This window comes from Dermacentor albipictus, chromosome 7 (assembly GCF_038994185.2).
Source record: "Dermacentor albipictus isolate Rhodes 1998 colony chromosome 7, USDA_Dalb.pri_finalv2, whole genome shotgun sequence".
In the NCBI taxonomy this organism is placed as follows: domain Eukaryota; kingdom Metazoa; phylum Arthropoda; class Arachnida; order Ixodida; family Ixodidae; genus Dermacentor; species Dermacentor albipictus.
This window is the reverse complement of record NC_091827.1, coordinates 20103266-20129099: the sequence shown is the minus strand read 5'-3', so window position 1 is coordinate 20129099 and position 25834 is coordinate 20103266. Positions and strand designations below refer to the sequence as shown.

Genomic DNA, 25834 nt, shown 5'->3' with positions numbered 1-25834 from the left:
AATTTTGCGTCCCTATACTTCTGGCTCGACGTACCCTTGTCGGGTTCGTGTAAACGAAGCTGTAGTCTTCACGTGACGTCGCAGCTGCAGCGCACTGCAGTGGGCAAACATGGCGGCCACGATGACGTAATTGAGCCGTATTATCAGGCACATGTTGTTTTGCTTTATATGCAGTGACTGTTTTTTCACCGGATTATCGCCGTTATCGCATCGTCGCTCGGCTCAAGACGCCCCTGTCGTGCTGTCGCGTATCTTGTTTACGCCAGCCCAAGATGGCGGCCACGATGATGTCAGTGCAAACGTCATGCGCCACATGGTAAAGGGGCTTTACCACACGGCGTCCAACAATGTCCCCTGCTATACTGTATGTTGCGAGACCCGTATGCGGAAATTTATCGGTATCCTTGGCAACTATAGGAGGTTGTATTCGCGGAACTTCCCTGATTATAATATTTTTGTTACATGATAACAATTATGTCACGCTGTCTACGAACTTCGTCATTATGCAAGAAAACGCTTACGACAGGATTGAAATATGACTGACAACAAACAGCGCTAACTGAAACATTTTTTTTCATTTTTAATTGTAATTTTGTCACCGTCAGAGGTCCATGATTTGCAGCAGCTCATCAGTTACACCAGAAAAAGACATGGTGCTTCTCACTTGGGGTTTAGTGCCTGCAACAGTCTAGCTGCAACACGACTGACCCGGTTCTTCCGGCTTGCTAAATCAGCGTGTACTAAATGTGAAATCGAACGGAAACAAAGCGGCTTAGCAGCTTGTCAGTTAAGTCTGGATGCCAAGCGCAAGAAAGTTGTCATGCAACGACATGTTAACTTACACCTGCTTTCAGATCCTTCATTGGCTGCTTTAGACGGCTGTCTTAGTTCTCACAAATATGCTTGAAGACACTTTCGCATTGAAAGACAAGGTTAAGAATCTCCCGGCTTGCATACATGAAGTTATTGCTACCTTTAGCGTACTCTTTCAACTGGGTAAGTTGAGTTGAGTGGTTGAAGGCTACTGGTGGGATTAGCCTTGCAGTTGCTGCCGGCAATCGTTCCACCGTAGCGACACTTAAGTAAATCACGTAACTCAGACACAGACCTCACAATTACGAATAGTCACTCCTAAGGTCACCATGTGGAGGCCAAATCCGTGTCCTGCAGGTAAGTCAACCTGGGTAAGTCCGTGCTACTCTATTGGTTGTTCAGCCAGCAACAGTTCAGTGCAATCTCCACAAAGCTCTACATCAGAAACTATTGGTTTCAGTAAGAATACAGCCGTGCGCTAGTATTTTAAGGCGTAAGCTTTTATATAATGGTTCATGAGTGTCCGTGCACAGTCCGTGGTGGACGCAGGAAAGCGGTGATCACCTGCGAGGGGAGCAAGGAGAGGAGGCGCCATGCCAGTGGCGCTGTGCGAGTGGGTGAGCGCGGACGTGCGCGTGGGGGTGCGCGCACACGGGCGACAAACCTTGCAGCCATGTGGCTGTGATTGCATCCCATGCTCGCGGCCACGGCAGCGTCCGTTCGCAGAACAGTTCAGACAACAGCAACAGAGGCATTCATAGATAGGCTTTCGCCTATCGCAGTTTAGCTCAGCCACAGTGCCCATAGATTTTTTCTTTTCCCTAGGAAACTGGCGCCAGGTCGACATTTTCATCAGTGCTGTTATTCACTGCCTTCTGGCTCACCAATGCTTCATCCGCGACAATTCTAGCTCTTCCGTTGTTCTTTGTGTTCACACGAGCTGCGCTGACGCGCAGCAGAGGCCATGCCTCGGCCCTTTGCGGCGCCGAACCACGTGGAAACTTGAAAACAGTGACTGCTGTCCCGGCAAGCGAGAGAAAATGCCTCGTCACATGCTACGACAAGGGAACGACTCACCTCGCATATCTTGGTGCTGTCTGTCGGGTGCCAACGGTCGCGCTTCACTTGTGCCTGCCACTTTTTTTTTTCTTCGCTCGCTGCTGCGAGGGGAGCGAAACGTCCGTTGGCCTTTCGCGTGTGAAGGAGCACGCAGTGGCACACCACAGCCTGTCACAGCTTTCGTTGAACAAGTGACGTAATGTTTCAGATCAGACACCGACGCGTTTACAGCACCGTCCCCGCGCTAGCCACTGCATTTCTTACAACGCAACGCCAGACATCTTCGAACCAACATGGCTCCCCGCGAAGATCCGGCGGCACGGCCTGGATCGAAAGGTGTCTTCTGGCTGAAAGCGGCGGCGCTGGCATCGAGGCGCCCTAGAATCAACAACAACGCAGCAGCGCGAGCAGCCATGGCGCCTGGCAATGGAAGACGCGCGCGCGTGCAGCATGGCTGTGTTCTAATACTCGCCGCAGACGGCAAAGTAGACGTAGGGCAGATTAACTATACTTATACAGTAAAAGCTCGTTAATTCGAACCGTAAGGGGAAGCCGCTTCAGTTCGAATTAACGAAAGTTCGAACTAACGAAAGTGAAGGAGGGCAACAGTACACTGCGATTTGGTAGCAGTAGGGCATGTCAGAAATTTGGCGCGCCAGAAAGTGATGGCGTGTGCCGCGGGCACACGCCCTCTTCAAGTCGAAGCTCTGGGTCCGACTGTGCCACACCACCGATGTTCACCGAAACGAACGTTAGCCGAGGCTTAACACCATCACAATGAATCGCGACGCCCGATACCTCCTAAGCTGAAAACAGAGGTGCACAACCGATGAAGACTGCCGAGACAAAGACGCTGAACATGTGAAGGTGGCGAAGGCCCTCATTCGTTGGTTCTTGATTGCAAGCGCAGCTGCGACGTACTTGATTCGCTGTGTTTTGGAGCTTGCCGTGCCATCTCCACACAACATTAGCAGCTGTACAAGATTTGTAAAGCCTCCGAGATTCGCAACGGGCAAGAAGTCTCGGAGGTTACGCAGAACGGAGAGGCGGCAGCCGCCACTGCCTTCTGGCTGACCCCGCGTCGGTTAGATTTTTTTTCCGATTTTGCCTTCTCTCGCCGTTCTCTCCGTTTCGGAGGCAATACAGCCTTGTGTGTAGGCAGAAGGCGCGCTTCTCTGGCCGTGTGTCAGGCGAGCGTAGTTCGAATTATCCATGAAGGAACCTTCTCGCGTTCGAATTAATGGACTTTTTTATACATAGACTTCTGTGGAGCTTGGCCGGACCAAATCGTACAGTTCGAATTATCCATAAATTCGAATTATTGAAGTTCGAATTAACGAGCTTTCACTGTATAATTAATATAAAATAATTTATTAGGCCGATTAATAAATATTGGGCTCCTCGGTTAATTCTCTTTCATTACATCACGAGGTTCTCGAATCCGGCAACATTGACGCCTACCCGCCGTGGTTGGCGTCAATGGCTATGGTGTTAGGCCACTGAGCTCGAGGTCGCGGGATCGAATCCCGGCCACGGCGGCCGCATTTCGATGGGGGCGAAATGCGAAAACACCCGTGTGCTTGGATTTAGGTGCACGTTAAAGAACCCCAGATGGCGCAAATTTCCGGAGTCCTCCACTATACGGCGTGCCTCATAATCAGAAAGTAGGTTTGGCACGTGTAACACCATAATCTTCCAACACTGACGCCTTCAGGTAGCACGCGTGTGTTTATTGGCCAGTTGCCTTCGCCCCAAAAAAGATCACATACTCGTGATGCCTGCGGTAGAAAGGATGCTCCACATCCGCCGTCAATGCCTATGAGTGGTGGCGCTGGCTAACACTCCCAGGGTTCTACTAGGAAACATAAATACCCAAGAAAGTGGATGGGGAAACGGCGCCGCGGAAACTCAATTGGTAGAGCATCGTACTGGTAGTGCGAAGACGTGGCAACGTTCGCCACCTGCGACAAGTTGTTTTTTCATCCTTTTTCATTTCCGTTAATTTATTATTCCTTTAATTCAATTAGTAAGTACAAGTAATTTCCACTGTGTTGACCTTTGTGCTTTGTTCGTTGGCTTCTTATGCTCTGAAAAGGAAGAGGAAGACAAAAACACATTGTAATGCAAGGGACTCGTAGCACTATCTGCGGTCAGGCATATCTTTTTTTTCCCCCAACTCATGACCCTTTTCCCTTCCCGCAGCGCTGGGTATAACCAACCAGACTCTTGACTCGTTAACATTCCAGCCTTCCTTTTATCTCTCTCACTCTTGACGACTAGGCTGAGGGGGCTCTTCGTCGACAGCTGTTCCGCGCGTTCTCCTAAATATAAGAGTTCCTGGAGGGACAAGAGAGTAGGTGTGCGTGTGTGTAAAGGGCGGGGAAAGGGGGGGGGGGGCAGGGGTAAAACGTCGATAGCCTGAAAAAAGCAAAAAAAATGTCTTTGAAAGCGAGCAAGGCAGATTGCCACCACCGAAAGACGGGGCTATTCTAGTACACTGTAGACGGGGCTGCTGGAATTTCTAACATCTCGCCCGCCAGCCTCGGCCACACTCCTCACGTGACGTCGGTGACGTCAGCGCACCCCGAGAAAGCCTTTGCAAGCGGGCGCCCAGAACACGTGTGCGAGCACGCCTGACGGGCTGCTGAAAGGAAGCGTTCGCTGCAGCCATGTATCTGGGAACATGTTTCGGCGTACCCCTTCTGCTCGTGGTGGGCTCCAGCGGCCAGGACCACTTCCCGGGCAGCTCGCCGCTATCCTGGCTTCGGAACCGCGTGTTCGGGTCGAAGCAGAACGAACAACGGTTCATCAACCGCGTGGCCGCCGCTACGCAAAGCCTGGCCGCCCTGATGAACGACCCCGTCGTGGTCGCCGAACTGAACAGGTTTTTTTTGTTTCGCCATTTTTCAACCCGCTCACCGCGCGCTTTTCTTGCACCCACTTTGGGTGCGTTGCACGTGTAGCCCGGTGATGGTGATCGTTTTGCTAACAACGTATACGTATTTTGTAACAACGTATCAGTATACACAGTTTGAGCGTGAGTGCGCCTAATATGTCATCTGCGTATTGGACTGACATTTTTGTTTGTCTTCATCGTGCTATTCCACTTACAAGGATAAGCTGTTGACTGGTTGGTTTGACATAGCGCCATCGTTCATCCCCAAAGGCGAAACAACTCGTTCCTGCCTTGTCTGTTTCATTGTCTCGTCTTTGCGTTTGGAAAACGGCACTACGTCAAACTCCGATAGCCCAACGGTTCATCCTTGTAAGTAGAAAAGCACGATGGACGTCACAACGCAGACAAGACGGGAACAAGCGTTGTTGGCGCATTTTCTTGCCCTGAAAAATAGCACTATCTATCTGTTGTGTTACTTTATAGTGTCCGCGTTTTCGAATAAAGAATCTCCCTCTTTCCCCAGATACTACGGACTGCTGCTTCGTAACCCCGACGTCAACAACATCGTGGACTCCGTACGACACTCGACCACACGACCGGCAACGCGACGCATCTCTGCCGCACCACCGGGAATGCCGCCACCACCGACGTCCACTCTGACCTCGTGGACAACGGGCGAACCGGAGTCGCCGACGACCACGGCCATACCGACGACCACCGCTCGTCCCGTGAGCCCCAGCTCAGGAGACAAGGCCGCGGTCCAGTCGAAGGAACCCGGCAGCCTCGTGAGCAGAGTGAACGGAGTCGAGTATCGCTTCTACTTCGACCCGAAGTTGGTGGTTCGGCCGCCCGACGGGCCGAGCGCCCGGGCCCGGGTCCGCCGGCACTTGAACCTCGTGCGGCTCAACGACGTGGAGAACTGCATGTCGTTCCTGATCTGCGAGATGTCCCGGTACCCGCTGCGTTACGGACCGCTGGGCGTCAAGGTGGATCGCTTCTTCAGGTACGAGGCGTTTTTCGGCTGTTCGTTAATTAAACGGAAGAGGGTGTAGGCAACCGGGCGAGTTGGTATTGGTGCTTGGCTAATAATAGCGGCGAACCGAAGGCGAGTGACGCAGCACAAGCGCTATATAACTATCAACTGGAAATTAGTTTAATACACACCTCTGCACCTGCCTTCGAAAAAACGAAATGAACGTGACAAAGGATCGCGGTTCGATTAGTTATATAAACATGCAAGGGAAGTAGGGCAGGCGTTAGAAAAGCCACAACTGCAGTGGCAAACCCGTAAGCCCGAACACCCTTCCACGTCAAAGAAAACAAAGCAACCTAACTTTATTTCTCACCATGAAGAGTATACATTCGATCAAAAAAGTAGAAAGAACAATGAAATGTTAGTTGAGTTAGTTATTAGTGTAGCGATTCGCGATTGTTTTGGTGAGCTTTCCACGACTGAAACTTCGCCTACGGGTGCCCGTTGGGTCTTTTTGCTTATGCGTCATACGCACACATACACGATGCTGCTTTTAACGACGTCTTCATTCATTTAGGTGACCAGAGCTGCAACATAGCCTCACCGGGTGCGTCACAAAAGAGACGTGCCCAGAGCGTATTGACAACATCGAAATCGCGACATGCACTATAACCACAGCTTAAATTGATTTGTAATCATGGCATGCGCAAAAGTTCCGACTCTTTCGTTGATAAAGAGATGGAGGGGTTACTGAATCATGCATCACCACATAGGTGACTGTGCGCTGTGATTAGGTGATTAACTTGGTCAACCGCGAATCATCCCTTTGGCATTTCAAGAACGATACTGTGGCGTATACTGCGGGTTAAACAAGCACTTCGAGGTATCAACTAGATATGAGAAATGATGCATTGGGTGTTAAAAGTAATGTCAGAGGCAGAAACGGCTGCACTGGACAGTCACGATGCGAAGGACGCCAGCTGTGAAACTATATCGAACTACGAAAAATGGTATCAAAAAAAAAAAGTACGCGGCACTTCAAATGGGTGTACATTCCGAGTTATATCGGGGTTTCTAAGAAGGAAGGGGGGGGGGGGGGTACAGGACAACATTTTCCGATGCCGATTACTCCTGCGACGTGTGCGGAAAGCAGATGTTTGTAGCAGCGGCTGCTGTGGAACCTTCCGCTTGTTTGAAACTAAAGCGACACGTACATGTGGGTTTTGTAAATGTGGTGTGCATGAGTTTTCAAAAAGCAAGCTGCTGTGGGGCAATAAAAGTAAGCCTTGGGCGGGTTTTGGGAAATGCCTATAGTTGAGTATAAAATGCGAAAAAGATAAGAGAGCGATGGCTACGAAGACATATCGTGCCGAAAGTTAAAAAAGAACGATGAGCTATAATGCAACAATTAAGTTAAGAAATAGACACTAAAATTTATTGGGACTAATGATAAATCGCAGAATAAAGCAAACGATAGTAAAGTGCAACCAGTACCCATAAAAAAGAGATATGATTAACTCTCCTGTCGCAAGATAAGCGCTGTTGTTTGAAGAAGTAAACAGTAAACTTTATTGCAGGACGAATCATAAATCACAGAAGAAATCTAACCATAGTAAAGAACAAACATGACCCATAAAAAGGAGGTAGGATCTAATCTGCTCTGTCAAGATAAGCGCTGTCCTCTACAGCCTTGTCATTCGTATATGACTAGTAGATTCGAGAGCAAGTACACGAGGGGGCCACCCATGAAGAGATAGTGAGGCACGAGCTGCTGTCAGCGGGGCTACGCGTCTTTCGTCTGCCCTCTCCCGTCCCGTATAATCTTTGCGACTTAAAGCAACGCTACAACAACATATGCTCTGGCGCCACCTAGCGGAACGCACGATGCAGACATACACGCGCAAGGAAATGAAACGTCTGCGTGCTTAACAGCCGTCTTCGGTTATTTCACTGTTGCATCGAAAAGCGTTTCCCCAGATGTACACCGATGCCGACAACCGCGCGCGTCGTCGCAGCGTGTGACGGCATGCAGTGACGGGATTCCGTGTATATGACGCCGCTAAATCTACACACCGTGCTGCCATGTGACGCCGCTAAGCGAATACGTCGCGTGCACAGAGACTTTAATGCCGCGATATGGATGCGAAAGCCTCAAATGGACCCTTGATGGGAAAAGCCGGCGGCCTCTGTAGCAGTGAAAGTGCACCTATAGCTTCTCACTGGCTGCCACGTCACGTGACTCTGGCTCGCGCTTAGTGGCTCTTCTTCTTCTTCGTGATTTGGGAGAGGGAAAATACGCTCAGTTCTGCAGCCCATATGGGAGCACGGCGCGGCGTAATGGGGATGGGGGCGGGGAAAGAAAGATGAGAGGATAGAGCGGGAAAGGGAGGGCCGCGACGGAGCAGAGCGGGCGAGAGGGAAACACCCGCGCCTGCGCGCCAGGTGTTGCGCGAGGATGGAGGGCATCGCCGCGACGCCACGTCACTGTCGCTCTCACAAGCCTGTGTCATTCGCACGTTCCTTGTCCGCGCAAGCTCTCGCCTGCGTTCTAACTGCGCCTCGGTAAGGCCAAATCAAAAACGCTCCAAGCGTCTCAACGCGCACGCTTTACCGCGAAGTGTTCATAACTCGAAGGTCCGCTCAGTGGTGTTCAATTAGGCATTAATGCTGTATTGACGGAAACGTGCTTCCCCTCACTCCACCTAAATCTCTGTGTACCAGGCAGCCGCCTGCCCAACCCTTCCCGTCTCACGATGAAATAGTTGCCCCCCCTCCCCCCCCCTCGCATCGAAAAATATTCCTGTCTACGGTACTGCTTCCTAGTTCTTGTTGCTGCAGTGCTGGTGCAGCGCTCTCGCCTGCGATAACACTAGCCTGTTAGTATTAGTCTAATAATCTCATAGTTTATTAGCTTGATAGTATTAGTTAATAGCCTCATAGTTATTAGCCGATAGCCTGCAGCGATAGCCTCGCTGACCTGTTCTCTCGCAGGTATCCCATGTGGGACACGGGCTCCTCGGCCGCACACTACGCCGCCATGGCCCGACACGGCCGCCGCGACGGGGGCTGTCGCGGCCGCATCTCCTCCTGTCGGCACCCGATCGGGCCGCTGTTCCGACGGCGCTACAGCTTCCGGTACGGACACTTTTGAGCGGCGCCGAGCGTGAGGAGCACGTTGCTTCACTGCGTCCGAAGGACGCAGGGCCTACCGGCAACCTCACTCGCAGCGATCACATCATCAGACCATAGTAGGGATGAGTCCACGTGCCTTTCCGATGGAAACGGAGCGTGTGGTTTCTTCACTTGCGCGCAATAAATGCAAAGAGCTCACTCACCCAGCGTTTGCGTACTGTTTTGAACGGATCTTGTTATACAACGCAAACAGCCACACACTATAGGCAGTCACGCTAAAGCTTCACCGAGATATAAACAGTGCAGGCATGACGCAAACTGGAACTGTTTTTATATTTACGCCGGCCACTAGTTCCGTATTATGGTGTAGCGCACGTGAGAATATATCATTCTCACGGCAAGGTGAAGTTGTTCGAAATGCCACTTATTAGCCTTTTAAAAATATGGTATAGAGAAACGGAATATGTGCCTCAAACACAGTAACTGCGCTCAGCCGTTTACTCTTTAAGAAATTTGCACCCTTTCATACGTATCTTGTCCCACAACAGTAATTGTCTTCCACCTTGCTTGCGTTTGCTTCTTTGGAAGCTCTGCGCTCGGTATACTTTCCCGTCAAGAATGCAGAGTCACACTGACAAAGCGCATGCCGTTGATAACCTAATTACCAGGCTCGCAGAGTTAAAGGAAATGCAGGCAAGATAGAACCAGAAGGGGTTGCAATCTTTTTAAAGTGTTATGTTCAGCGACGTATATTAAAGGGACAACGAAAGAAAAGGGCAACCGAGAGCTTCTGTGATCGTAAGTCGCAACCACACGATCGAAACCGACATGCAAGGAAAGCATAGGAGTGGTTACTTGTTTGCTTATACTACGCACTCTCACACCACGCATACGCTATGGCGTAATAATTCGAGGACGTCGGTTCGTATCCCACCTGCGGCCAGTTGTTTTTTTTTTCGTCCACTTTCATTATTTATAATTACTTCATTCATAATTACCAAGAAATTTCGAAAAAAAATAGCCGTTTGAAAGAATATGTTATCAGGCTGAGCTGATTTAGACTCTTAATTTAGTGACACTTTATCAGTCCCATTTACTCAATTATTTACCTAATCACTTGAGCTGGCACCTTAGGTTCCGGCCTTTTCTTGCTGCTGCTATAGATAATGGGTCGGTCTAATTGCTGTTAGCTCCGCAGCAGGCGCTTGGAACCAAGAAGTATAGCATATTAGACATTAAAGGGTCATGGCATGATTGACTGTTACCTACGTTGGCGTCACGCTGGAGCGTTGACGGCAATTCGTAGACCACTCGGTTATAAACTGAGCTGCTGAAACGGCACGTAAGATTTATAACGTTTTAGTGTTGTTTCCGAGCCTATTCAGCAGCTGCCATGTGAATGCATACGGTCGACATCATTATGAAAGGGAAGACCTAACGTTTTTTCAAAGACCCGTACGGGATAAACGCACATTCCCTTCACAAAAGAGTTCAATGAGACAAGGTTCGATAGAAAAGCTTATTATAAATGGTCTAAGAAAAAAAATTGGGTGCTAACACTCCGCCCGACGATGCGCCCAGATATTATTCCCCTCTCCTCCTACATTCCTTGAAGCGACGACAGGTTGCACTACGGGAAGGGATTCGATAACAACTGAAATTCTGGGCTATAAATAAGAAACCTTGTGTTTCGGAGATTGACCAGAGGACGGAGGGCCGACTGTCTTTGGGGGCCCACGGTGAAACCACAAATGTGGCAGTGCAATGTGACATGGGTTGGACGTCTTTAGAAGTCGGAGAAGCGCAGAGCAAGATTAGTGTTGAAGAAATACCAAGGAACATGGATGAAAATAAATGGCCGGCTAAAGTGCATAAATACCCGTACCTCAAAAGCCTGGACACTGAATGGAGCAAGAGGTCAAGGAAAGTGGCGACGAAATACAGGGTAAGTGAGAGTGTAAGTATAGACAACCAGAAGTTATAAAGAAACGAAGTGAGAGAAACAGAAACGATAAATTGGATGCAAGGAATGGAAACAAAAAAGAATACCTTCCAATATTTACAAGAATGGCATGAAGGAAATCGGGAGGGGAAGTCTGTATGATAATGCAAATGGAAGTGCATTGCTCTTTAAAGCTTGAGCTGGCTGCCTGAGGGCAACAACGTACTGGTGCAAATATGAGCCACAGGATGAGGCAAATGTGGGCTACAAAAATAGCTCGGAAACTCGGGACATTGTAATTGAATGTCAAGGTTCACACAGCGAGACCCGCAGGGAGTGTCCACCGTCCAGAAGCATGGGGATTCAAAGGAGGTGGAAGGAGCTACTGGTCAGCAGTTGACATAAGAGACGATTAAAGTATTGGCGGGGTGAAAATCGGGGAAGAGATTGATAGAACCGGACTAATTGCAAGCGTAGGTAATGGTGCAGTGTAGTAATTGAGCTCCCAAATACGAGAGTTAAGATCGAGATCAGATAGGCAAAAGGTTAGATAGCGATAGATGTAGCGAGACGTGGTTAAATCGAGCAGGCTAAGTGACCTGGTCTCCACCCAGTTTCAAACGGGATGCCGATCATCATCATCATAATCACCACGACAATGCTCCGCTTCTTTCCGAAACTTTCTTATTCGCCTTATCTTCGGTCGCCAACTCGCGCTGCTTTACATCGAAGACATTACAAAAATATATCTGTGCTTCGTCAACCTACACAGCAGAAGCTGTGCTGGCTTCTGCTTCCAAAGGAATAAGTCAAGCAGGTAGTTGTTGCACTTGATAAGCTAATTAGCGCTCAACTTCGTGTAACAGCTAGGCAAATTTTGCCTAGCTTTCGTGCTTTCGTGCAAATGCTTTCGTGTTCGTAAAGTAAGCAATCAGTGGTCAAACAAATTCCTTACAGCTGCCTGCAGTTGCAACCCCTCAATTTAATGCAGACGAAGTGCCTTCGCGCTCCATATTCTAGTGGGCAATAGCGGTTTCTAACTGTGGCTTCGCGGCTATGGTGCTGCGCTGCTAAGCACGATGTCGCGGGCTCAAATCCCAGTAGTGCCGACGGAATTTCAGTGGGGGCGAAGTGCAAATAAGGCCCGTGTCCCATGCAATGCGGGGCAGGTTAAAGATCCCCTCAGTCAGTTATTTTAGGTGCCCGTCAAAGAACCCTAGGTGGTCCAAAGTAATCCGCAGTCTCTCACAATCAGTGGTTTTGGCACGCAAAACCCTATAATTATTTTTTTGCCAGCTAACCAACTTCACACGTGACAACCTTCGCCTTACTCAAGCAACTTGCCCAGCTGTTTAAGCGCAGTGTGTACGTTTAAAATATGACGACTGCGGTAGACGTCGAACGAGCGCCAAGTCTTGTCTCGTGTGCCGTGCAATAGTTGTCGAACGCCTTTCACGCCAACATCAGGTCTTTGGGTTGTGAACGAGTTACCGCAATGCTGCGCGGCCCCGTGTACCTTTGACACCGAGCCGGTACACGTGACATTGCACGTGCTTCAGACACGAAAACCGCATAGACATACAGGTTGGAGTATTCTTTATTAACGCTATATACAGACACATGAAACCGCAAAGTTCCGCACGTGCTGGCGTGACACAGTGGCGCCGACGAGCTAATAAATACGAAGTAGTGTATCAAATGCTACACAAGAACAACAAAAAAATAAGACATTAGCGAAAACATGCCGCTACATACAGAGTGTACGAGGTTTCGCGCGGTTGCCGATAAGTCATTTCCAACAGAAATAAATGTTGGAAGCAAGAAATTGCGCCACAGTTTCCGCCACAAAAGCTTCTACATCTCACGCATAGAGTCACTTTTTTTTTTACAGCATAACAAGAACAACTGTTATCACAGCAGGTTGCCAAAACGCGACAGGTTGGCCAGCTCCCTGCGGCCTCTACAAGTCACCGTGGGCGCCCCTGCCAAACACTGCTAGCTGTGGAAGACTGCATCTCGGGTTTGTCCCAGAGACCGACCGGTCCGCGCAGTCTGCAGCGTCGTGTGGCCTGGACCGCCGTTTTCGCCGCAGCGCGCCGAGGCTTCAGCCGAAGTTCGCCGACAGGCTGACCAGGTCGACGACCGTCATGGGGCAGCTGTTGTACTTGATGCGGCAGCCTTCGCCGCCGTGCGTTCGGCCCACTTCGTACGCGCGGCTGTAGTCGGCCGCCACGTCGCTGGAGCTGATCAGGCTGTCCACGTACCTGAAAATATAGCGTTAGTGAAGTTCTGCTTCTCTCCATCTCTCTCTCTTTTTTGGTTATGTCGGGGAGGGAGCGACGTTCAGGTGTAATGTGCACATTTACTTTGTTATAGTGTCAAAATAAAAATAATAAAGACGGAAGATCTTGCAACGACTTTCCGAAAAACTGACACACTGAAAGCCAAGGAAAGAACTAAATTAAAAAAATATTTGTGAAATTAACCACTCTTGAATTGTTCAGTTAAGTCTCGCGATTGACGCGCCGTGGTGGTTAAGACGTTCCGCTGCTGACGCCGAGGTCACGTGTGCGGTACCGGCCGCATTATGACGGGTCCGGAATGTGAAAAAAAAAAGAAAAAAAAAGCTCATTCCACATACGTCTTTCCGTGTCAAGGACATTCCTTATGCAATGCGCGAGATGAATCACGGGAACCGACGATGTCGGTATTCGGTCTCGTTAAACCGAGCTATGCCATGCACGTTAAGCCAACACAGACTGAAGCTTAAAGGCAATAAACAGTTTAACTACCCATTCCGTTTTCTCTCTTCCTAAAATAAGAAGAAAAAAAAAGAAAGAAATCTACATCTTTTCTTACAGCGAAGCTGTCTATGGCTAGGATTCGGGCATTTCTTCGGCTTAACGTCGACAAAGAACAGTGTTGGGCCGATCCCGGCGGCAGTACCGGGCACAGCAATGGCGCATGCCCCCGTAAGGCAAAGGCTACTCCCGTGAAAGAGCGGTTAGTCAGCAAAGCTGCCTAACCACCTTCACGGTGCTCAACTCCTGTGTAGGTGGTTGGTCAGCAAAGCTTACCAACCACGTATGTGTGGATTAGTAGGTCTTGCAAGAGTGTTCCACGGGTAGTTTACGCACGGCTAGGACTGTCGAAAGAGGCCTTTCAAACTTCAACGGGGCCAATTCTAAGTTCAAGAGGCTACTTCTGGACCAAGCGTTTGAACTCACGTGTAACGTGTGCGATCGCTTGTGATTCGAGAACGATCTGTCGTCGGTCGCAAACGTCAGAAACGAAGCAAAGAGATCGCGGGCACTAGAAGCGTTGGGGGAGCCGTTTCGCTACGCAGATATCACAAGCTTTCAAATTTTCGCGGTACGTGCAAAGAGGCAAAGTGTTCTTGCTCGCAAAGGCGCACGGATACGCATATCGTCTGATCCCGGAACATTTGCCAAAGTTGAACGTCGTGGAAGACCGTCATGGTTGCTCCCAGAATCCAATTCATGAGCATAAGGCACCACGCTCACGGAGGTGGTCAATTTGGCATTAAAGGTCAAATCGTTAACGTCGTCCCCACAGACGTGCATCAAAGGCTCCAGAGTCTTCGCAGACATGTGCGCAAATGGCCGCACACCATGGGATCGTTGTTTGACGTGGTTGCCCTAAAAGTTAGGCGCCACAAATCTACAGCTTCGCTGACCAACCACCTCGAAATAAGTGGATTGGCGGTGATCTTTCTTCTTCTTTTGTACCTTGTTTTGCGTAGTGGCACTGATTGCCAGCATGACTGAACTGTTCCACATCGCCCAAATCGTCACCCTGTCGAACTCTAGGGTTATCCAGCGGCGCGGAATCGAAGCCGCGACCTCGATCTCACCAACGCAACGCCATAACCACGCTTATTACAAACAGGTACATATCCCACACCGTACACCATTAATAAAATATATCCAGAGAGGGAGATTAGGATGGACTGCAACGATTGTAATGGCATCATTGGAATCAGACATATATGCTGGCGGGGTGCCCCGCGACTCTCCCCAACCTCGTTGAAGAATGGACACAGTGGGAGAAAAGGATTCAAAGCCCATTGTTTCAGGACCAGCTAAGGGCCGTCCAGAGGGCCCATGATGTGGCTGAAAGGCTTGGCCTGACAGTGCCAACGTGGGAGCGGCCCGCCTTGACTTAAGAAGTCGGGCCTCCGGACCTCATTCCAATAAATGTTTTCACACACACACACACTAAGCTACTGTGGTGGGTTGGCTCGACAGGCAAGAGGGTTCGTCGTGGCACAAACACAAGAAGCTTCTGGCTGTCGTTTATTACCGGCCCGCGAATAACTGCTGCTACTACGGCGTGATTTACGGCAGTGGCATTGTGAAACTAGTCGTGAAATAGATCTGTACACCTAACACTTCCGATTAGGATCACGTTCACTCAGTAGAATGTCGCTGTAGTAAAGGGGGCAAAGTACAGTGTTAGGACGGCGTGGATTAGAGGAGAGTCGGCAATATCTTATCCTAAAGCACTCCAGATCTTGGCAGTACAGGTGGCGTACAGATTAGACAAAGTGCATACATTAGGGCAGCACTGTGAACGTCAATCGAACAAAAGAAGAGCGACGGCGTACACGGGAGAATCTTATGGTATTATCAGATACGTATTTTTTTTTCTTTTTGTAGTTGCACGAGTAGTGCTCCCTCAAGATTGTTTCAATTAGATATTTTTTTTATTTATTGCCGTACTACGAACAAGTTACAGTCGGTGTGCCGCTTATTTCCCCGCATGCTCAGCCATCTTACTTTAAATACTGTTACTCACTTAGCACATTTTAAAGAGAACCGTTTTCGTAAGCTTCATTATTCATTAAGTTTCACATTTGTCTACTTAATATATTGAATATCGTTCCTGTATTTTCTGTATATATCTGTGTAATTTTTTTCTTAGTACAACAATGTTTGCTGCTGCTTTATTGCCTGTTCTTAATCCATACTCATGAAGCGTTAAGTGGAAGGTAACCTGACGGGAAGCATCTTCTTCCACACTAACCGTACGCACACATGCAGATTTATAGTTTTTCTGGCACTGCGTAATCGAGAGAGATAGAGAGATTGGAATTCATATGACAAGATAGGTCAGGGCTGGTGCGACAACTCTGCTCAACACTGCGTAATAATTGGGAGCATTAGTTAGTAACCGAGACACCCTCAACACGTGCGATCATAAGTTCTCGTTATGGTAGCTTCAATTTTGTTGTCTTCATCGTCCATATACCCGAGCGTTTAACCCCAAGTGTCGTCTGGCATGCTAATACATCGGACAGCGCCACCAGTGGCAGCATGGCAGAGGATACTGACTTGCAAAGCTTGCTGATGAATAACCTTACGTGGCTAGACCGATGTCTGGGCGAAATTTCAACATGAAGCTGCAAAACTAATTTTCTATATACTTTAGTGGTATGGCCAGTCCTTGAACAACAATATCTCTAGTTATAAATTCAGTAAAAATTCGTATTGCGACGCAGAGAACATTTATTTGAAAGTCGTAACAGGGTATGTGTATTCGATTATAAGGCGAGGGTACCAGCTAGGGGACCAGAGAAAAAGAACTTAAATATGTCCACTAATATAATGCAATATAAGCTAACCGACGGATTATTAAGACTGGGTGGAGATTTCCCGGAATGTCGAATAATCGGGAGGCCCCGAAATAATCGGATTAATCAATAGGAGTTATGCGCGAATTTCTCCTTATAATGTGGCTTCACGGCAGCAAGCGTGGTGTTGTTGTGGGGCCACATTATAAGGCAAAACTTACACTGCCGTGAAGTCACACATCAAGGCGAAATTCGCATATGATCCGCACCCACTCCTTAGGTTTAAAACTTTTCCAATTCTTGCCGCGGGTTATATGCGCAAAACATACGGTACTACCTGCCCTGCCAGAATTGATTAGTTGACACAATTTGGGCTGACGTTTAAAATTCGGGGCACCAAAAATGCGACGCTGCAGCCGCCATATTGAAACAGTGACTGAATTTATCAACTTCGCATTGAAAGAGGGGGCTGACTATGAGGCTGAGAATTCCGCGGAGGGGGGGGGGACCTCGCCTTATACTTGAATAAACACGGCAATGATGGATGTAGAAGCGTCTGTACATTTATGAACTTACCGAGACACCAAAAGAAACAATATTTAGGTTTTGACAAAATATTATTTACATACTCAGTTTCCGCTAATTTAGCTAATCTTTGGTGTCCTTTAGCAACAGTGGCGATTCCATGGCAAGCACGAGTGTACCTGATGATGTAAGGGGCCATGAAACGGACGATGTACCTGATGAAGACGGAGGCTCTCTCACCGTAACGACCGTACGTGTGGTCATTGGCGCCGATGAAGCAGATCATCTTGAAGACGCACTTGCGACCGCCGTACGTGCGTGTGAATTCCGACGGGGCCGTCGTCGTGTCGGGGCTGTGCCGACGGACTCTCGCCTGGGCCGGACCGGTGCTCTGGCTGCCCGCGCACCGATGGAGAAATGCGGTGGGAAGACGTGGTTACTACAACAACAACAACAACAACAACAACAACAACAACAACAACAACAACAACAACAACAACAACAACGACGACGACGACAACAACAACAACAACAACAACAATAATAATAATAATAATAATAATAATAATAATAATAATAAACAAACTTTTCGGGATTTGCGCGAAATGGTCACTACACCGAGAGCTTCCTTATAAGCGGAGCTAACGCAAAGCCTCACATTAGTCGATTAAGTTACTTCAACGTTTCATTTGTAGTACTTCGCCAGCAAAAGTTCACTAGCAAGCCTTCCAATATAAATATACTTCCACTAGCAATATTTCTACCGGCAATACTTCTGCTAGCAATACTCATACTAGCAGTAGAATATTCCCAATAGTTTACTAGTTTTTAGCTCATTATATTACGGAACATATTGCAACTTGCGAATTGCAGTCGGCGAGTTCGTAAGGCGTACCTACTTGGAACAAATTATCGAGATGACGTCAGTTTCGAGGTACATATGTCGCAAGCGTGCGACGAAATACATTAGCATTGCAGTTATTTCTTGCTCCATTGCACAAAAAAAAAAAACATTTCGTTAATAAAGTGACTAAAACAAGTGTATCTTTACCGCAAGTATGAAGACGCATACCTCGAAACCAGACCCGTACTCAGAATTTGTTCCGAGTGGACGCATTCCTTGCAGTCACAACGGCTACAATTCGCAGATTTCAAGATGGGCCGTCCGTAATGCAATCACCTAAAAACTTATTTAGCGAATTAGTCAATCATGCGTGTTGCTTTATAGTGCAAGTAGTTGAACACTTCATCGAGCAATCCAGTTTAAGGAATAAGAATTGCATACGCCTCCACAATAAAAAATGGACACGCTGCGGCAAATTACGAGCAGACTACTAGCCAGCGTAGAAGATGTGGCTCACCTGTCCTTCGTGTCCTGGTCGCCGAAGGCAGTCGGGTCGAACAGGGAAGCAGGGAAACCTGCCACGTTCTCCTCAGGACCACCCTTTCGGCCCTTATCGAACCGGAACTTACCCGTGGCAGGCACGTAGACCGGCCTGACGGCGGGCGGTGGAGCCATTTCCTTCACGGCGGGCCTGTCGATCCCATCGGCTGCGGGCGAGCTCCCTTGGCCCTGGTTGGCCGAGGCGTACACGTCGTCCTTCGTGCCCTTCGCGACAGGCAAATCTTGCTCGATGACCGGCTTCTCGGCGGCAACTGCGGCGCCCTTATCCGCTGGTTCAACTGGACCAGTGCTGGTTACGGGGGAGGCCTTCGGTTTGTCACTTTTGGGTGCCCCGTATTGTTGGACGGTGGGAACCTCGGTCACGACCTCGCTTTGATAGGAAGGCTTCGGCTTGGCCTTGGTTGATCCGTAAGCCGGGACGGCCGGTTGTACAGGTTGAACCTTTTGATTTGACGTCTCTGGCTTGGCTTTCGGAACGGGCGTATAGGCTTGGGCGACGCGCTGCTTCGGTCTTTTCGTCGTTGCGACAGATGAGGACGTTGTCTTAGGCTTGTCTTTACGAAGCAGTCCGTAGGACTCTGGGACGGCAGGGCGCTGGGTCGTCGCGTCCGTTTTGTACGATGCCTTGGGTGTGTCTTTCCGAACAGATCCGTATGCTTCGATGGTGGCCTTTTCCGGTTCCTTTGTGCTGAGGACCGTTGGGGGCAATGCTTTAGGCTTGTCCTTCCTAACGGACATGGACTCCTGGACGGCCGGTTGTTGTTTGTCGGGACGAGCGGTGGTGCCGTGCTTTTTCACCGAGGCGCGACTTGGATAAGCTGCGAGCTTCAACAGATTTGAAAGTTGCTGAGGCGTCATAGTTGACCAAGGAAAACGGGGGTACACGACGGGCTGTTGAGGTAGGCCGGGATACCCGAAGGGGGCATGCGGTGACAGTCCGTAGTAGGGAATGGGGTAGGCCGTTTGCGGGTAGCGGTGAATTGAGTAAACTCCCGGGGAAGAAGCTGGCGGATTGGCCGCAGTCTTGGGCGCTGCCGACGGCAGAACGGGAGCTTCGGCTTGTTTCCCGTCGATGGGAACGTTAGCTGGAACGTCCGGGGATCCCTCCACTGTGTCGTTGATCGGTTGCTTGAAGTCGAAGCCAGAAAAATTGGCCGGCGGCGCGGGTGTCGGCTCCTTTACCTGGCCCGATATACCCAGGAGGTTGTCCACGAGGCTGGGCACGAATCCCGGGTCCGCCCTCACGATGTTGCGCACGAGGTTCGGGTCCTGGCGCACGAAGTTGAGGAGGGCCTCGATGTCGCCGCCGCCCACTTTGCTGCCCGTCAGGCCCGCGTTGCTGTGAGCCGTTCCGATGGGCGTCTGCAGCGGTTTCGAACCGGCGATTCCCTGGATGAACTTGACCACCAGGTCCGGGTTGTTGCTCACGATGGTGGACACGGCCGGCGACTGGGCTATGCGCAGTATCTGGTCGAAGGTGCCGCCGGTAGGGGGCTGTGCGCCGTGGAGGAGCTTGTCCGGCGACACGCCTTGCGTCGGCTCCGGTCGGACCGCGGCCAGTCGCGGTGGGACCACGAAATGGAGCGACGGCGCTGAAGGCACGAAATTCGTCGGCCCAGAGAACACGAACGGCTGCGGGACGGGGACCTGCAGATATGCGAGTGACTGTGGTTATCGAACTTTCTGGATGTTATCTCCGAAAGAGATGAGCGGACGTAATGCAACTAACGAACTCATTATCTGTCACTGTCTCTCATTTCAACTTTAGAAGATACGCTCTGCGTATTATGGCCCCTGCCGTTTAGACTACACAAGCAAAGATCCTGGGACCTTGACTATAGTTATCGAACTTTCTGCGTTGTGTACGAAAGAGATGAGCGGATGTTACAGAGCGCATTGTCTGTCACTGTCTATCATTCGACTTTCGATGATACGATCTGCGTACTATATTCCCAGATGATTAGAGCACATAAGCAAAGGTCCCGGGACCGTGGCCAAAGAATACCGGTATGCACAAGGCCCCGAAAGCATTAATGCGCTTCTTCAATACAACTGGACTGCACTAGCTGTTGCGACTATACGTCAGTGAACATTCATCTGCAGGTTTGCGCTTACACTGGCTACCCTTCTCCTTATCGTTCTTTTCCTCTTTACCACGTGTAGTGGCCGGGTAACCGGGCGCGACCATATGGTTAACCTCCCTGCCCTATCGCTTATTTATATTATATATACATATCTCTCTGCATTATCTATACCCGTTTATAAAAACACACGCCTATAGTCATTACCTCGATATGTCACTTACGAATGTGGCCGATTGCGCTGCTTGCGAGCATAGCTATTCCGGAAAGCAAATTATCGTTCATGTTTTTAAGCCACTCCGCCCAGCATATACGTTAAGATAAGGTGCTTGCCACTGTGCTTTGGTTTTTGCATGATGCCGACATGCCCCGCCAACGTATCAGGACGTTATTAAAGAACTATTAAAGAACAACTAATTTCAAGTTATGAATTTGGCGATACACTCAAAAAACAAAGCGCATTCAATAACTTAATTAAGCACATTCGTAAGGAATCTATCTATCTATCTATCTATCTATCTATCTATCTATCTATCTATCTATCTATCTATCTATCTATCTATCTATCTATCTATCTATCTATCTATCTATCTATCTATCTATCTATCTATCTATCTATCTATCTATCTATCACTAACTAACTAACTAAGTAACTAGCCTGCCGAGATAAATCGAGCAGCCTTTTGCTGTATCATCTTTAAACCAACCACGTTTGCCTTCATGCGTGGCCATTAAGACAATAAAAGCTTACGCCAGTCATATGTGTGGAGCAGATAACAGTCTATATGGGCTATGAAATTACGTCATCGAGGCCGCCATGTTGTACAATCAGTACGATGAATAGCTGCGCTTTATATCTATCCCCTTATCTCTAACAGCACATTGGAATCTGTGAATAGGAAAAAGACGGCGTACGCGACGTCACGGGAATACTCCTTATTAGGGTAGCAGAATGGGTACCATGGGAAGGAAAACGCATTCGATGATGGCACAGTATATGGTGGTGTGATCAGATTAAGATATTTGCGAGTATATGCCAGAGTGCTCTGTCGCAAGACATGGATAGGTGGGGATCGCTGGGAGAACCATTGGCCCCGCAGTGGAACTAAATTACGCGGATGATGTGACAGTACCAACGGCATGAAAGAAACGAGTTGTATGTGGCTTCACGGCAGCTCAGCGCGCAATGCCGTGAAGTAACACACTAAGGCCAAATTTGCACTGCCGTGAAGCCACACCTCAAAGCGATACTCGCATGTTATTCTCCTCCGATATTACTGTCTTTTGATACAGCGCTGTTCTTTCTAGCTCCGGGTTATTTCTGTGAAAACCTAAGTTCATCCGCTGGTCCTCGCTCCCTGCTCAGTCGCAATGGAAGTGGACGACCCCGCACGTCTGCCGGCGACGGCGGCGTCAGCGGCGGCCGCCTCCAGGAAGCGGATCGGTCAGCAGAGCGACACCGACAGCGAGGACACCCATGTCTACTCTCTCAGCAGTGAGGACACTTCCGATGACGACTTCCAGCTTGTACAGAGCCGCAGAGCGAAGCGACGGAACACCAGGACGTCCTCATCGTCAAGCACGGAAACAGTGAGACAGACACAGAGGCCGGACGCCAATACCATCATCTTTGTGCCCCTGCTTCCCAACGTCAACATGAAGCTACTTAACAGGCAATCTGTGTCGATGTCACTGGAAGCCTTGGTGCCAAATGAAATATCGGACATTCGAGTGAACACCCGAAAAAATCTTCTGGCGGTTGATGTCCAGCATGCGGCTGCTTTGACCACTCTACGCAGCGTAACGGACCTCGATGGCATTCAGGTGCGCTCTTACATCCCTCTGGGATCTGACGTAGTCACCGGCGTTATCTACGACGTAGACGTCGCCATCCTTAATAACGACTTGCCGATTCTTATCAAGCCAGCCAATGATGAGGTCATCGTTGATGTTAAGCGGCTAGGCAGTTCACGCTGCGTGAAAATAGCATTCAAGGGCAAACATATACCCTCGCATGTCAAGGTTGGACACTTCAGACATGCAGTGCGGCCTTTCATTGCGAAACCTCTCCAGTGCCGCAAATGCATGAAACTGGGACACGTGAGCAGCGTCTGCGAAAATCAGGCAGCATGCCCCCGCTGCGGAGAGCCCCACACTGCAGATAAATGTGGCGCGACTGTGGTGAAGTGTTCAAACTGCGGAGGATCGCATGAAGCTTCATCGAAGAAGTGCCCACATATTAAGAAGGAAATGGCCATCTTGAAAGAGATGGCGAGAGATCATTCATCTCATCGCGAAGCCGCCGAAAAAATCAGGAAGCGACGTTCACGTCACCGGCGCTCCTCAAGACAGGCTTCTCAAGGAAGGCGCATGCCACTTCCTACAACACCACCTCCTCCTCCACCGCCTAGGCCAGACAATGTGGAAAGGACCGCGAAGAGCAAGTCCACTGAGAAGGCCACATCTGCCGAATCTTGGCCGGCTCTACCAAAACGACAACATTCACCAACAGAATCACAGCAAACTTTCGCTGGACAACCCCCGACGTCTACTGTCGGCGATGTGTGCGACCAAGACAGGCAGGTGGCTGATATGCTGCAATCGCTAATTAATACAATGCGCATTATACTGAACAAGCTGCAAACACCAGCAGCTCGAAGCGCTCTGCAAATACTGGATGCACTAAATCCAGTGCTTGCTAGCATCGTTTAAGCACCATGGCTCGACCAATAGTCCCCTTCCGCACTGAACTTAAAAGTGCGTCGATCTTTCAATGGAATGCCAGGGGTCTAAGGACCCGTATATCAGACTTTCGCCAATTCATTTTCACAAATCGCTTCCCCATACTGGTCATTTGCGAACCAAATACATCAACTCCACTCAGACTGTCCGGTTATGAATCTTTCGTCTCGTCCACACGCGGTGCGAGCACGAAAGTGATCATCTACATCCGCACGGACTTCACATATGTCGCTAACGCAATAGAGCCTCATGACGACAACCAATATGTCTGCCTAAATGTCCAAAAGAAGAATGTGTCATTTACACTAATTGGTGCCTACATATCCCCAGCGGGTCACTTTGACGGCGAACGACTCAAGAAAATATTACTAATGAACAATGGTCCCTGGGTTATCACAGGTGACTTCAACGCGCATCACCAGCTATGGGGAAGCACTAAAATGGACTCCAAAGGCAGGAGCCTTGCCTCCTTTGCTGCCGACCATGATTTGTGCTGTGTAAATGACGGCAGCCCTACATTTCTGCGAGGCACGACCTACAGTAGCTGCTTGGACTTGACTTTGGTGTCACGGCGCTTTGCCTCGAGCGTCCAATGGTTTACAGACGTAGAAACACATGGAAGCGACCATATTCCAACATACATAACGATTAGAGGAATTGACCAACGCTCCTCTACTGTGTTGCGTACAGTTGATTGGACAAAATTTAAGAAGGATATGGATGACACTTGTCGGGAAGGCCTCTCACACACTTTCGAAGAAACAATCGCAGAGGCATTGAAAACGTCCATGTGCTCGCTTACAAGGTCAACAAGGCGAACAGACTTGGACGTGGAACTGGATAGGCTGCGTGCGACACGCCGACAGGCGGAGAGGAGGTATCGGCGCACGAAGTCCGTCTTGGATCTGAGGGCTTCACGGCGCATACAAAAGAAAATCCAGCGTCGCATGGATAAATTGGAAGATAAGCGATGGAAAACATTCTGTCAGTCGCTTGATCCCCGAAAATCGCTCTCGCACATATGGAGAACGGTTAGGGGTCTTCGCTCATCTCCGCATCAAAGGAAGCCCTTCGCTGCTCTGGCCCTCTACCAACTTCGCTCGGAACTTCAATTGGCTGAAGAGTTCTGCGCACGGATTGCTGGGTCCGTGGCCATCATTACTGACGCAGCATTGAATGACATCCCTGAGGCACGTGTACCAGAAATCAACGTGCTATTTTCACTCGAAGAGCTCGATGCTGCGTTGGTGACTTGCAGGCGTTCTTCGTCACCAGGACCTGATGGCATCACGTATGCTGCCCTATGCCACCTTGGACATGAGGCACGTGATGAGCTTCTCAACTACTACAATGAGTCTTGGCAGAACGGCGCCGTTCCTAAACAATGGAAATCGAGCCGCTTGATCCCCATTCTGAAACCTGGAAAGTCACCGCTTGAGATCTCATCATATCGTCCGATTGCGCTTTCGAGCTGCGTCGGCAAAGTGATGGAAAGAATGATTCTTGCCCGATTGGAATGGTACCTAGAACGATTCAACATCTATCCGAACGCCATGACAGGCTTCCGTCGGGGTCGCACGTCCATAGACAACGTCATTGACATCGTAACATGGGTCCAAAATCAAAAAAGCCTCAAGCGCCTGTCTGCGGCACTTTTTCTGGATATAAAAGGAGCCTATGATAACGTCACCCATGAGGCCATACTAAACTCACTTGAGGCTGTTGGAGTTGGTGGCCGGATGTATCAATGGCTTCAAGACTATTTGACTGAAAGGCGTTTTTTCTTACAGACCGAAGACGGCCCAACTTCAGACCATTACATCTGCCGTGGTGTGCCGCAAGGTGGAGTGTTGAGCCCTATTTTGTTCAACCTCGTCCTGGTAGGACTAGTGGATTACCTACCGCAGACAGTACATGTCTCAATATACGCCGACGACATTTGCATCTGGGCCTCTGCGGTGACTCGCCCTCAGCTAAGAGCCAGGCTTCAGCGGGCGGCAACCATGACGGCTTCTTATCTCCGAGAACAAGGCCTCAGTGTGTCTACTGAGAAGTGCGCATTACTTGGTTTTACGCGGAAACAAATGTCATCGTATCCTGTTACCATCAATGGTCAAGCTGTATTCTATGTTAAGACACATCGGTTTCTGGGCGTCATCATTGACCGCAACCTCTCGTGGAGCCCTCACTGCGTCTATCTGAAGAAGAAGCTAGTCGCCATTGCTCAAGTCTTCAAATTTCTATGCGGGAAAAACTGGGGTACACCAGTCCATTCTATGTTGCAGCTGTACAGGGTTCTGTTTCTCGGACTCCTACGTTACAGCCTACCAGTGTTGTCCAATGCATGCAAGACGAACTTTCGCACCTTGGAGAGCATACAAGGTCAAGCCCTACGCACGTGTTTGGGGCTGCCTCGGTGCACGTCAACAGCAGCAACAATTGCCATCGCAGGAGACCATACAATCCAGACACATGTAGCTGTCGACTCTCTCAGAGCGCACATTCGCCATCTGTCAAGGATCCCCGACCACCATTTGGCCTCCCTACCAGCCGAGAGACCTCAAGCGACCTTTTCACGAATGATTAACGCTCATCAAGAGTACATACCAGCAAGTTTTACACCGGCGGCGAAGCCTTCCTCCCCCCTGTGGTGCCTGCGACAGCCTCAAGTGA

At 49.4% G+C, this 25834-nt stretch overlaps 2 protein-coding genes and 1 long non-coding RNA gene across 7 annotated transcripts in view; 1 reads left to right on the top strand and 2 right to left on the bottom strand.

The window, feature by feature from the left end:
- Positions 1-2314, bottom strand: part of LOC139047726 (uncharacterized) — a 99839-nt gene extending 97525 nt beyond the window's left edge. Inside the window, exon 1 of the long non-coding RNA XR_011507335.1 lies at positions 1891-2314. This is a non-coding gene — a long non-coding RNA (uncharacterized lncRNA). The remainder of the gene's footprint in view (positions 1-1890) is intronic.
- Positions 2315-4338: 2024 nt separating this feature from the next.
- Positions 4339-9079, top strand: LOC135896346 (uncharacterized). The gene is made up of 3 exons (XM_065424725.2): positions 4339-4756; positions 5292-5771; positions 8733-9079. Exons 1-3 carry the CDS (start codon positions 4542-4544, stop codon positions 8890-8892), a joined length of 855 nt encoding a protein of 284 aa, XP_065280797.2. The 5' UTR covers positions 4339-4541; the 3' UTR covers positions 8893-9079.
- A 3326-nt stretch (positions 9080-12405) lies between these two features.
- Positions 12406-25834, bottom strand: part of LOC135896343 (uncharacterized protein C6orf132-like) — a 141063-nt gene continuing 127634 nt past the window's right edge. For 3 of the 5 annotated variants that reach the window (XM_070521729.1, XM_065424720.2, XM_070521731.1), the window contains exons 4-6: positions 18295-19985; positions 17113-17328; positions 12406-13079 (exon numbers count right to left, since the gene is read on the bottom strand). In XM_070521729.1, coding sequence (XP_070377830.1) covers positions 12920-13079; positions 17113-17328; positions 18295-19985 — 2067 coding nt within the window. In that variant the 3' untranslated portion in view covers positions 12406-12919. The remainder of the gene's footprint in view (positions 13080-17112; positions 17329-18294; positions 19986-25834) is intronic. The other 2 variants (XM_070521730.1, XM_070521732.1) reach the window with 2 other exon arrangements.